Below are 14,281 nucleotides of genomic sequence, written 5' to 3'. Positions count from 1 at the left end.
ATTTGCTCAATCGTGTCCGACTCTTTGCGACCCCATGGACTGCAGCACGCCAGGCTTCCCTGTCCATCACCAACTCCCGGAGTTGACTCAAACTCATGTCCATTGAGTCGGTGATGCCATCCAACCATCTCATCGTCCGTCGTCCCCTTCTCCTCCCGTCTTCAATCTTTCCCAGCATCAGGGTCTTTTCAAATGAGTCAGCTCTTCACATCAGGTGGCCAAAGTATTGGAGTTTCAGCTTCAACATCTTACATTCTTAATAAATTTTACTCTAGTCACTATCAAACTGATTATTAATATGAAATAATTAAGCACTGTGAAATCTTTAAGGGCAGCCAACTCATTTTGGGGTGCTTATCAGGAAGGACTGAGTTATGTGTTGCAAGAGAACATTATAACACCAACAGGTCCCTCCTAAGATTCAGGACAACAATAGACATGTCAGGTGAAGGTTTTGCAATTAGACGAGCTGCCTGGCTTGCTTATGATTTGCAGTCACACTGAATGGGTCTCTGGGCCACAACCAGGAGATGATGTGCCTGGATATGCCCCACTGATCACATCTGCTGGGTGTGTTTGTCTGTCTTCCCAGAAGGGGAGGGACCATGCATTGTCAACCACACCACATTCCACCAGTAGGAGCAATTTCTAGGATCAGGATGCCAGAAGAAAGCCCTAGACGTTTGAACAAATCAGGTCATTCAGACCTGCAGTCAACTCCTGCCTCGATATGGCCTTCCTCCTGCCAAACTGGCCCGCAGACCTTGGGAACTTGGGCTGGCTGTGGGTGACCTGGAAGTACTGGTTGGTACTGGAAGTACTGTTCTGCTGGTCCCTGCTGGATGCTGCTGACATGAAGTCAGATTCTGTGACAGATGGCTCAAACTTGGCCTTAACCCTGGGCTTCAGAGGGTGCTGGGGGTATTGCAAATTCTGGGAGCGTGCTTTTTTGTGCATGTACATAGGCCTGTCAAGTTGACCCCCAAAGCCATCATTCCAAGATGTGTAATGTGTTGGTCTCTGGAGCTCAGGAGTCAGGGCCTGACTTTCTGAACTTTCGCCAACATAAAAACGATGCACCCGGTGGAGGTCGGTCAAGGAGCGCGGGTGGAAGGCCCGTCTGCTCACCTGTCTCCTTGGAACCTCCTCCTCTTCTTCACTGAGCTGTGGAGAGGCCAGGGGTGCACACCGTCTCATGTTCCTGGGGTACATATCGGCAGTGTCCCCAGAGGTGTCTATCTTGAAATGTCTTTCTGGCCAGAAAGTTGAATGTTTCTTTTGCTGAGAGTCACGTTCATTAATGAGATAGTATCTGGGGGCGTGGGACCGAGGACTATGTGGCACCAAAGCCAAGACCCCTGACCCATGATTGATTGGCTGAAGATCTTTTCGGAAAAGAGGTTCTGAGTGAACGTCTTCAATGTGCTTTGTAAACATCCCAGGTGTGCAGGATCTGCTCCTATGAAGGTCACTTGTGCTCATACATGGGCCACGTGGATACCTGAAAGACAGAGGCAGTTAGACACCTGTGGCTTTCGTGTTCTCAGGGCCCCAAGCCATCCAAGCATTGCAGGACAGGTGGCTGCTGCCTCTACATTTTCACCAAAACCTGCTCTGAAGTATCAATGAGTGTCCAGTGGGGACCTCCCTGGTGGTCCAGTGGTTAAGACTCCATGTTTCCACTGCAGGGGGTGCGGGTTCCATCACTGGCTGAGGAGAGAAGATCCCACATGCCATGAGGCCAAAACACCAAAAGGTAAAACAGAAGCAATATTGTAACAAATCAAACCCCATATATCACGGCCCCTCCCCACAGGGGAGAGGAGAGCACCCAACTTCCTGCAAGACGAGGAAACTCATCTGCCCAGGGAGGTGACCACACCGCACACTGGCTGGTTCAGGGGACTTACTGTCCTATCCTAAACTTCCCAGTCATAACCTCAAGGATAGCATTTGGAAATCGTAGTGTCTTTGTCCTCCAATATGAAGATAAATCAGGGTCAGTTCCCTTTGAATGCAGCAGCTCAGTAACAGAAGCTACAAGATAGACTCATGTGAGGCAATAGCAGTAAGAGCAGGCTTCAAGAAAAGGACCAAGGACCACTATTAATAGGTGCACTAAAGTCTCAGAACCCCTATTCCAAATGCCACCTTGAATAACATTATAATAAACATTTAGGAAAAATTTTCAAGAAATGTGTAGGACTCTGTATTAGTAATAGCCTGTGTCGTGTTAGTCACTCAGCAGTGTCTGACTCTTGCGATCCTCTGTCCACAGGATTTTCCAGGCAAGAATACTGGAGCAGGTTACCATGCCCTCTGCCAAGGGATCTTCCCAACCCAGGGATCGAACCTGTGTCTCTTGCGTCTCTTATGTCTCCTGCATCGGCAGGCGGGTCTTTATCAATTTCGCCATCTGGGGAGCCCCAATAGTCTGCAGGGCACCATAAAAGAAAAGCACACACTGGATGCCTTAAACAGCAGAAATTTATTTTTTCACAGCTTTAGCGGCTAGAAGTCCAAAATCAAGGTGTTCTTAGGGTTGGTTTTGGTCCGACTTCTTTTACTGGCTTGTTGACAGTCCTCTTCTAACATTGTAGTTCTTGTTTAGTTGCTAAGTCGTCTCCTACTCTTTTGGAACCCCATGGACAGGACTGGGCCTGCCAGGCTCCTCTGTCTCCATCCTCACAGAAGGAGAGAGAGTTCTGGGTGTCTCTTCCACTTCTTATAAGGATGCTTCCTATTGGATTAAGCCACCTCTCTTAATCCATTTGGCCCCATTTAATCTCTAACCTCCTTATAGACCCTGTCTCCAAATACAGATGGTTAGGGCTTTGGTATATAAATTTTGAGGGGCTACAGTTTGGTCCATAACATTCTGGCTTTTGGCCCCCCAAATTCATGTCCTTCTCATGTGAGGAATACACTCACCCCATTCAACATCTCCAGAATGCTTTAGGCCTAGGGGCTTCCCCAGTGACTCAGGGGTAAAGAATCCACCTGGAATACAGGAGGCACAGGAGATGCAGGTTGGATCCTTGGGTTGGGAAGCTTCCCTGGAGGAGGAAATGGAAACCCACTAGAGTTTTCTTGCCTGGGAAATCCCAGAGACAGAGGAGCCTGGTGCACTACAGTCCATGGGATCACAGAGTCAGACATGACTGACTGACTAACCCACAAGGACAGCATAGTGTGTCTAGGAATTGTGGGGTGCATTCTGTGAACATTGCCTGATCATCTCTGCCATGCAGCTGTCCAGATTCTTGGACAGTTCCTCCCCGTAATGTATGGACAAAGATTGTCACCTTCAGTTACGCTACCACAAGTCAAGGAACTACCAGAAGCCAGGACACGCTTGGAATAGATCCTTCTCTAGAGCCTTCAGTGGCAACAGGGCCCTGCAGACAACTTAGGCTCAGACTTCCAGTCTACATAACCAAGAGACAATACATTTCTGTTGTTGCACTAAAAGAAAAAAAAAAAAAAAAGAATGTCACCTGCCATTTCTTTAAACCAAGAATGTAAAGCCATCAGGCACAGCAGCTACCCAAAACAGTGCAGCCTGAGGGAATTTCAGAATGGAGAAAAACAAGATACTGGCTCTAGGTAGCTGAGATTCAAATCAAATGAATGATTTCAATGAGCCCAGACTCTTGCATCTTTCCATAGAATAGGGAGATCAGCTTGGTGCTCTGTGATGACCTAGAAAAGTGGGATGAGGGTATGGAGGGAGGCTCAAGAGGGAGGGGATATATGAATACGTATGGCTGACTCGTGTTGTTGTGCAGCAGAAATAAACACAATATTGAAAAGCAATTATACTCCAATAAAAAATTTTTTAAAGCACCAAAATCATTAAGTTGAGGTGTCTGTATTTTGCTACTAGCAGTTATCCTTTGATGTTCCACTGCATGGTTTTTTTCCAGCAAAACTTCCTATGTATTCTGACTTCTCCTTTACCTCTTTAAAACAGTCCCTCAGAACTATCTGGGATGCCATGTCCTAGGCTAGGCCATAGTCCTCACTGTGTGTGTGTGTGTGTGTGTGTGTGTGTGTGTGAGTCACTCAGTCATGTCTGACTCTGCAACCCCATGGACTGTAGCCTGCCAGGCTCCTCTGCACATGGGATTCTCTAGGCAAGAATACTGGAGTGAGTTCCCATTCCCTTCTCCAGGGGATTTTCCTGACCCAGGGATTGAGCCTGGGTCTTCTGCATTGCAAGTGGATTCTTTACCATCTGAGCTACTAGGGAAGCCCAGTCCTCAGTAAGTCTGCTGAATAAAACATAATTCTCAAACTTTAGGTTGTGAGTTTTTTGGTTTTTTTCAACCGACACCTCTCGAGGACTATTGGAATCCCTCCTCCTTGCCAGAACCCAATATATACACAAAGACAATTCCTGTTAACTTACTGTCTTTAAAACAAGACAATCCCCCCTGCCAAATAACCCTCCTATATTTTATCTATATTGTTTTCACTGTGTTACATTCTGATCAAATATAATTCTCCATATAAGTTAGGGCCAGTGCGTCCTTTTTGATATCCAGTCTCCATAAAAAGACTGCAGGGTTCTGCTTTCTTATGTGTAGGTACAATTGAAATAATTGACCCATATAATGCAGAAATGGTCTTGCCAATAACTTAGCCAGCCTACAACTAAAATATAAAAGATTTTGCCAATATATGGTCAGGCTGGAGTGAAAACAAACGAACAAAAAAAGATAAAAAATTTAAACAACAAGGACCTACTGTATAGTACAGGGAACAATAGTCAGTATCTTGTAATAACCTATCATGAAAAAGAATCTGCAAAAGCATGAGGTAAAAAGAAAGGGAAAATCACTTGTTTGACTCTTTGTGACCCCATGGACTGTAGCTCACCAGACTCCTCTGTCCATGTGATTTTCTAGGCAAGAATACTGGACTGGTTAACCATTCTCTTCTCCAGGGGATCATCCTGACCCAAGTATTGAACCCGAGTCTCCCGAATTGCAGGCAGATTCTCTACCCTCTGAGTCACCAGGGAAGTTACATGTATATATCTATGTTTATATAACTGAATCACTTACTAATGTGACTTTGTAAATCAACTATATTTATTATAATAATAATAAAGAGACAATGTTTTAATTCCAAAGAGACTCAAAGGCCTTAGTGGTTCAGCATCGCACTTCTTTCCAGCCTCATCTCCTGCCTCCCTCCCAGGCTCTGTGTGTGTGTGTGTGTGTTCAGTTGCTTGGTCATGTCTGACTCTTTGTGACCCCACAGACTCCTCTCTCAGGTGCACTCTGTCCATGGGATTCTCCAGGCAAGAATACTGGAGTGGGCTGCCATTTCCATCTCCAGGGGATCTTCCCCACCCAGGGATCGAACCCACGTCTCCTGCATTGCTGATGGATTTTTTACTCCTGAGCCACCAGGGAAGCCCTTCCAGGCTCCCTTTCCTATGGTCATTTTCCAAAGATGCTTCACTTCCTTATAATATCATACCTTTGTTCATGCTTATTCTCTGCTATGGTACATTCTTTAATTTTTTTTTATAACATTCTCTCTATATCCCCAAACCAAAAATATAATAAATGGAGATTGGTTAAATAAATCATAGTGGGTCTGCATAGTGGAATAGTAATGGACCTTTTCAATTACTGGTATAGTAATATATACCTCATCTTTATTGAGGTAAAATTGACATATAAAAATTATATATGTTTCAAGTACACAACTTGATTTAATATATGTATATATTGTGAAATAATTACCACACTCAAGCTAATGAACACATTTATCACCTCACACAGTAACCACTTTTTTTACACAAATACCATTGTCTTCTTTTTTTTAATCTACTGCAGTGTCTCCTTTTTTTTTAACTTTAGCTTTTTTACATATACATGTATCCATTCTCCCCGAAACTCCTCTCTCATCCAGGTTGCCATATGACGTTGAGCAGATTTCCCTGTGCTGTACAGTAGTAGGTCCTTGTTGGTTATCCACTTTAAACATAGCGGTGTGTACATGTCCATCCCAAAGTTCCTAACCATCCCTTCCCTCACTCTTTCCCCTCAACCCCCTGGCGACCATCAGTTTGTTCTCTAAGTCTACAAGTCTCTTTCTGGTTTGTAAGTCCATTTGTATCACTTCTTTTTAGATTCCACATATAGAGTGTGTCATACGGTATTTCTCCCTCTCTGTCTAACTTACTTTGCTCAGTATGTCAATCTCTTGGTCCATCCACATTGCTGCAAATAGCATTGTTTCATTCTTTTCAATGCCATTGTCTCCTTTTAATGGAGGGATTTAATTGACTAAGAACTGCAAACTTTTTTTTTTTAAACTGGTGTAGGTCTTAGGCAATACCGTCTATAACCAAGAATGCTCAGGAACATAGTTTGTTTCTTAATAAATAAAAAGAATTGTACATTGTCACCAGGTGTGGTTTATCCCAGAAATACAAGAATTGTTCTTTTTAAGTCAATTTAAAAAGTGGCTTTTCATCAATACTAGTTTATGGGATTTTCCTTGTAGTGCAGTGGTTAAGACTCTGTGTTCCCCATGCAGGGGGCATGGGTTTGATCCCTGTTCAGGGAAATAGATCCCACATGTTGCAACTAAGACCTGGTGCAGCCAAATAAATAAATAAAAGTTAAAAAAAACAGTTTATTACTCAATAATATGGTACATTCTTGGCTCTTCTCCATTAGTGAGCTCTTACTTAGTCTTTAAGGCCGAAGTCCAATATTATTTCTCCTATTAAATATTTATGCATTCTCCATGTAAACTTACCTCGTCCTCTGAAAGTATATGTTTATCACAGAAGTATAGCATTTATCACATTATATAAAAATTACCTATATCCCTCTGTCACTATACTGTCAACTCCTTGAGGCAGAGACTGTGTCTGATCATCTCTGCAGCTACAGTAACCACAGAGACTAGGATAGAGTTGATTCTCAATAAAAGCTTGTTGAATTAGACACTAGAGAATTCTTTATAATAAATTTGTTTTCGGAATTCATGAGTTAGAATGTTGCTGCCATTGATAAGCAAACAACTGACACACTAATTAAAATTAATCCCTCTGGGATTTCCCTGGTGGTCCAGTGGTTAAGATTTCACCTCCCAATACAGGGGGTGCAGGTTCGACCCCTGGTTGGGGAACTAAGATCCCACATGCCTCCTGGCCAAAGAACCAAAACGTGAAACAGAAGCAATATTGTAACAAATTCAATAAAAGACTTTAAATATGGTCCATATTTTTAAAAATCTTAGAAAAATATTGATTTAAAGGATAAAATAAAATTAATCCCGCTCTTCATTAAAGTAAGTCCCCAATGGAAAAAAAAATTTTTTTAAGGCATTTTCTTCTCATAGGCTATAGAAATAAATACCCTGGGCTTGCAGGAAGGTTTGCTTATAGGTTATATGGCAGAAGGCTGAGAAGGAAGAATTCATCCTGCTTGATAAACTTTGTCCTTTGATTTCTTCTCAATAGCAGCTGTCACAGGAAGAAGTGGCCTTGTGACATTCAGCAGAAATGTAATGTAATGGCTCTCACTTCCTTGGAAACTGTTAGGGCCTTTGAAGCCTTAATGGCTTTTTATGCTGCTCTTTATGGCCCTGGGCCATCACTGGAGGGTATCACCAAGGAGGCAGATTTTCTGCCGAGTTGCAGATGACTCACCTGGTAGAATAGTGCCTAGACTTGGAGAAGCCAGGAAGAGGGGAGCTGGGGCTGCCGGGCCCTGGCTGGGGGCTCGGGGTCGTGGGCTGGGCAACGGTCTCCATCCTACTACTCCTGCTGCTCGATGAGTCAAAATTGACCACCGTGCCGTTGTTCTGGGGTGTCACCGAGTAAGCCGAGGACAGCTGGCTGCCGAGATCACTGTCCTTGGGAAACCTCTTGGTGGTTTCGTCCTGGGTTTGGATGCGGGCTGCAGGAAGAGGGAGGGCAAAGGAAAGACACACTCAGGTTGGTGTCACTGCCAGTTTTCTGACTTGCCCGCAGGTGGATCTAGAGTTGTGTGCACTTGCAGATACTCCTAGCCAGATGGGTGACACTTTATCATTCAAACCATTTCTTCACTGAGAGTTGGAGTTGGAAGGAAGTGTTGTTGTTTAGTTGCTCAGTCATGTCTGACTCTCTGCGACCCCATGGACTCTAGCCCACCAGGCTCCTCTGTTCATAGAATTTCCCAGGCGAGAATACAGGAGTGTGTTGCCATTTCCTCCTCCAGGGGATCTTCCCGACCCAAGGACTGAACCATGTCTCCTGCATTGGCAGGTGGATTCTTTACCACTGAGCCACCTGGGAAGCCAGAAAGGAGTGTAGGAGGAATCAAATGAACTCCAAGCCTTTTTAGCTGCACCATCTAATGGCCCCATTAGCTCTAGGGCTCTGGTTGTTTATCTATATAATGGATACAGTGGAGCTTGGATGATAATTAAAGATGTTTTAGAAACAATTCAGAGAACATTGTGAAAAACAAATGTGGCCTTGGGCTGGAAAATGAACGTTAGAGGACGATATTGCTATCCTGAGGAAATTTACAGAAATCTTAATTTTTGAAGGCAACTGGAACTGTTAGGTAGGTAGAACAGGGAAAAGGAGTCCAAAATGGCGGTGGCTACAAGACAAGGAAGGGAAAAACCCGCGAAAATGAAACAAAAGAAGGTCCAAGGACCAGAGTGAGGACCTCAGGTAAAACAAACAACACTCCTGGCTGGCCCAATTTACATAGGACAGGCCCAGGGAGAAATAAACATATAAATAGAGGAGCCAAAGCTAGCTTGCTCTCTCTCTCTCCCGCGAGCTGGGGTGCTCTTCTCCTCCTGTCTTTAGATCGACATGCCCTCAAGCCTCGAAGATGGATTTTCCTGCTATCTTCTAAATAAAATAGAGCTGTAACACTGAGCTGTAACACTGATTTGTCTAAGAGCTATGACATGGTCCATTCGAGACCTGAGAGCTATAACACGGTCTATCCAAGACCTGAGAGCTGTGACACGCCGAGGAGGCTTTAATGTCCGTCACTCCAAATCTTTGTTGTGACGAGACAAAGAATCGAGGAACATACACTCGCGTGACAGAACTAAGTTGAATTATGCTCCATTGGCAAGTAATACTTGACAACGACGGTGGAATTTGGCCACTTGATGCGAAGAGCCAACTCGTTAGAAAAGACCCCGATGTTGGGAAAGATTGAGGGCAACAGAAGAAGGAGGTGGCAGAGGATTAGATGATTACATAGCATCACCGACTCAATGGATATGAATCTAAGCAAGCTCTGGACAATAGTCAAGGACAGGGGAGCCTAGTGGGCTGCAGTCCAGGGGGCTGCAGAGTGGGACACGACTTAGTGACTGAACAACAATGAAAGAGTGGAATTTTGTAACATAAGTTACAGTCTCTTCCCACAGCGGTTTTTATGTGTAGGCTTGCTCTCTGAGAAAGTGGTTGGAGCGAACACAACCCTGAGGCCTCAAGACTCTTACTCAGCCATTTTCCTGGAAGGAAACACATCCTTCCCAATTAGTTCTGGATTAAAGCAGACCAAACAGGACTTCCCTGGTGGTCCAGTGGCTAAGATTCTGAGTTCTCAGTGCAGGGGGCCCAGGTTCCATCCCTGGTCAGGGAACTAAGAGCTTGTATGCCACAACTAAAAATCCCATGTGCCAAAACTAAGACCTGGGGCAGCCAAATAAAGAAACAAATAACTATCAAAGAACCATAGAGTTTAAAAAAAAAAAAAAAGGAAAGCAGACAAAAGAACCAACAAACAGAGCCTTTTGGGTCATTTTCTCATTCATTTTCTGCAGGAGAACATGAGCCACACAATTTTGCCATTGTTTGGTGATCCTTCGGGCTCATACCATGACTTGTCAGTGGCTCCAAGTGGCAGATGTGTTTCCTTTGAGCTGTACTTGTCCACTTTCCCCTCCCTTAAGCCCATGATCCTCCTTATATTTTCATTCTTTCTACAGGGATATTCTTTCCTTCTCCCTGGATAAGCCTAGATGGGAACAAGTGTGTCCAGGAACCGCTGGGCAAGACAGGAAGAGGTGAGCCCACTGGGCTTGGATTCCTTACTGGGAAATCTGTTTTCCTGGGTAGACCTGCCCACCTGACATTGTTCTGCAGGTGGGGGACACAGAGGCCCCCACAGCGTCATGGGGACATGACCCAAGGGGCAGAGACAGGGGAGAAGAGCATCTTGCAAGGAAGAAATGAGCCACTGAGAGGAAGTACACAGATGTGAACAAGGCCAAGACATTCTTATGGGCTTCCTCCAGAATTTTGTGCTGCTTTTTCTTGCTTATTTCAATATTTCCTTCTGATTTCAGACACATTTTGGGATTATTCACAGGCCTAGGTCTGATGTAAAAATTATAGATACAGACCAACATTTATATCCTAAGATTATTTTTTAAAGAAGGCTTTAGGTTATAGTTTTTGTTTCATTTTTATTTTGTTTATTGTTGACCACACCTTGAGGTATGTGGGATTAGTTCCCCAACCAGGGATCCAACCTACACTGCCGGCATTGGGAGCACAGAATCTTAGCCACCGGACCACCAGGTATTTGCCTATCCCTAGATTTTTGTTGGGTCTAATTTATTGTGAAAACTGAACTAGAGTAGGAAGATTTTTTGTTGTTGTTTTTGTTAGTGTTGAACCTTAAACTGCTGTTTTTTTAAAAAATGCCCACCAACTGAGACATCAGGAACTCTTATTTGTACTTACCTTCTACCATTTGGGCAACCTTTCTCCTATCTTCAGATCTTGCCTAAAATATAAATGATAATCATACATTTGTTCTGGATTTAGCAGGAAGGAGTAACAAATATTATTTTTATGAGGACTGGGGAAGGTACTTGTAGTTGGGCCATCATTGCTCGTAGCTGGGCCATGGCCAAGCTACTACCACCACCTGAGGACAGCATCTGCTGACCCTAAGCCTGTGACTTGAATGAATACATACTGACACCCGAAAGCTGAACTTTAATCCCTGGCAAGTGTCACTTTTAGGGGCAGCTCTTTGATAGATTTTGTTGAGATTCTGCTAAGAATGGTTTGCCTGAGATACAAAAGAGAAATATGGATCCACCACATGGGAGATGTGTTTTCATAAAAATGCACTTTGCAACTCTGGCTGCATCTCTCTCTCTCTCTTTCCTTTCTTTCTTTCTTTCTTTTTTTTTTTTTAGTGGCCAAGCCATGCCGCCTGTAGGGTCTTAGTTCCCGCATCAGGGATTGAACCCATGCCCCCTGCAGTGGAAACCCAGTCTTTACCACGTGACTGCCAGGGAAGTCCCCAGACACATTTTTTTATTTGACTTGTTATGAAATGAGTTAGTGTTTCTTCACATTAATTGATATTTATGAAAGTTTTAAAAAAAGAAAGGTGGGGGTTTTTCACATGGCGTTCTGGGGCTGGGTTGAAGCAAGTGAGATCTCCAGGGGCCAAATTTAAGGAGGAGCTCACTCTTGGGGCTGTGAGAGCACAGGGTCGATGTGACCCTCAGAGTCTGTGCCTCTAAATTGGGCACCCTGGTGCCTCGCTTGCCTCCTCCTAGTCCCAGGCCTAGGGGAACACCTGGGATGTGTCCAGAGGAGGAGAAATTGTGGAAAGATTGGTGAGTATTGGTCATTCTCTGACTGTTCTGAGATCTGTAGTTTGAGCTCCAGACAGGAGAGAAGGTACCGTAAGTCCCCTACACACAAAACTTCAAGTTACATACTTTCAAAGATGTGAACACGCATCCCATCAATGTCTGGCCTGAGTGACACCTCAGCTTACCCTCCATCTCCTATTGTTGACGACCCTTCAGCTCCACCATCTCCCACCCCTACTCCCTCCTCCGGTCAATAATTCTTCTTGCCTGTTCACTCGATGAGAGCCCCTGTGTGCCAGCTGTTGTACTGTGCTACTGTACTTTTCAGGGTACTGTACTGTAGGATTAAAAATGTATTTTTTATTTTGTATGTCTGTTTGTTATGTACTTTTTATGTGGAAAGCATGATAAACCTATGACAGAACAGTGATACATAGCCAATTATGCTAGCTGGGTACCTATGCTAACTTTTTTGGACTTACAAACAAATTGGACTTACAAATACACTCTCTGAACAGAACTTGTTCGTTATGTAGGGGACTTACTGTAATGACCACCAGAAATTAAAAGATAGGGAAAAGGTAGGTCTTTGAGTCTAAACAGTGTCTTTGGACTCAGATTCCAACTTGACATGGGACTGTGGAGGAATCCTTTCTGCCCTCCCAGTCAGCAGAGCCAGAAGAGCCCAGTCCATTGAAAGCTCTGTGTGGCCACAGGAGAGGATGCTGAAACGCTGAAGGCATCAGCAAAGCCTCTGGGATAGGAGGCTCATTCTGACAACAGAGGGCCTGGGTATTCTTGTAATGATATAGCCCTGGGAGGTCCTGACTGGGGGAGGGAGGGCCAAGAGTCCAAGCATGACCTCACTTGTGTTTCCTGGCCAGGGACATCAGTCAGATGGCTGACACACATTCACAACAGCAAAGGTTACACAATACTTGCATTTTGGATCTGCATTCTGAGCTGGTGGTTGCTGAGTTTTAAGGATCTTGCAATGCTCTGCAGGTAATAGATGAGCATGCTAGGGTGGAAGAGCACAGGGTGGTGAGTGTCCATCTCCTTTCTCAGCTTTTCTGGCCATGTTCCCCACCAGATGTGGGCGACCAGCCAACCCCTACTCCCACCCCAGCCAACCCCTACTCCCACCCCAGCCCACCCTCTTAGGACAAAAGGTATCAGCAAGTTCTCAGGCTAGTGAGCACCAGGAAGGGGCGGCACTCCTTTTCTTTCTCCTGATTTTCAAAACCACCTCCGTGGACCTGAAATTCTTCACAGGTGACAACAGTAAGGACGGAGTGAAGATGGGTAAGGCATTTACAGTACAGCATGCCAGGAATCTTGGATCACTATTTGATGTTCTTTTCCCTTTAAGTCAAAACAGACACTACTGAGCTGCACGATAAAATTCCATGTTGAGATTAAACCTCTGGAAAGTAAAATAAGGATAATGACACTAAACCCCATGATAATGGCCACAGTGACGGCCCAAATCCTGGTGATGAACCCATCATGCTCTGCCTCCCTGGTCCCCATGGGATTCAGTGTTCCTGCTCAGATCATCAGGCTCCATAAGTGACTTTTGAATGAACTCACTGAATTTATACACTTACTGGGAAGCAGTGGTTTTCCTGTTGGCCAAACACATAGAAGTCCCCCAAAAACTGGCAGGTAAGTACTCACAAAAGTAGCAGTACAGCTGGCAGGATGACCACGGGGCTACTGATGTATCCAATCACAGAGCCAAACCACACGGGAAAGTCCTTCTCAATGGTTTCTGACACGATGTCATAAATTTTCTCTTGTCCACTGTGAGAAAAAAAACCATAATTCCAGATTATATTGCTTTTGGCAGAAGGATCATGTGAGCCATTTAAAAAAAAAGGAGAGGGGAGCTAGTTGGCTAGAGTCCAATCCTCAAGTCAGTTTCAAAGCTTAAGTATCTGATGAATGTGGATGATATGTAAGGTTCCTAAGATGATGCTATCTGAAGTATTCATTTGATTAACATGAGGCTTGAAGACGAGGTCAATAATTACATGGGGGTATATGTGTGTGTGTGTATAACGTATACAAAGACAGACTCTAAATGTTACAAAAGTGTATCAAAACTGACTTAAATGGGATTTCCCCAGTGGTCCAGTGGTTGACTCCATGCTTCCAATGCAGGGGGTGTGGGTTCGATCCCTGGTGGGAGAACTAAGATCCCATATGCTGCACAGCCAAAAAATAAAAATTAAAAAAAAAAAACCCTAATTGAAAGCAAATCCTAGGTGGAGATAACTCTAGGGACTTCTGTCTTGATGCAGCTAGATAAGTGTAGAATCAAAAGTGACACTGGAGACTTCCCTGGCCACCCAGTGGTTAAGACTCCATGCTTCCAATGCAGAGAGTGTGGGTTCGATCCCTGGTCAGGGAGTTAGGATCCCACATGCCTCATGGCCAAAAAACCAAAGCATAAAAAACAGAAGCAATGTTGTAACAAATTCAATAAAGACTTTAAAAAATGGTCCACATCAAAAATGTCTTTTTTAAAAAAAGTGACAGGGACAATCTTTTAGTAAAAGCTTTCTGAGTTCTAGAAGGGTAGAATTTCTTTCCAGCACTGGAGCAATGTCTTTCCCCATTTTGATTTTAAGTGGGCTGTATCTTTTAAAGATGAGCACAAAGA

General features: G+C 44.2%; 1 protein-coding gene across 1 annotated transcript in view; it reads right to left on the bottom strand.

Moving 5' to 3' along the window:
- Nucleotides 1-206: 206 nt before the first annotated feature.
- Nucleotides 207-14,281, bottom strand: part of TMC3 (transmembrane channel like 3) — a 58,885-nt gene continuing 44,810 nt past the window's right edge. Inside the window, exons 18-22 of the mRNA XM_040257401.1 lie at nt 13,294-13,419; nt 12,556-12,634; nt 10,742-10,784; nt 7,682-7,931; nt 207-1,501 (exon numbers count right to left, since the gene is read on the bottom strand). Coding sequence (XP_040113335.1) covers nt 676-1,501; nt 7,682-7,931; nt 10,742-10,784; nt 12,556-12,634; nt 13,294-13,419 — 1,324 coding nt within the window. The 3' untranslated portion in view covers nt 207-675. The remainder of the gene's footprint in view (nt 1,502-7,681; nt 7,932-10,741; nt 10,785-12,555; nt 12,635-13,293; nt 13,420-14,281) is intronic.

Source organism: Oryx dammah, unplaced genomic scaffold (assembly GCF_014754425.2).
Source record: "Oryx dammah isolate SB20612 unplaced genomic scaffold, SCBI_Odam_1.1 HiC_scaffold_16, whole genome shotgun sequence".
NCBI classification, from domain to species: Eukaryota; Metazoa; Chordata; class Mammalia; order Artiodactyla; family Bovidae; genus Oryx; species Oryx dammah.
The sequence above is the reverse complement of the archived record's forward strand: the minus strand, read 5'-3'. Positions and strand labels throughout refer to the sequence as shown.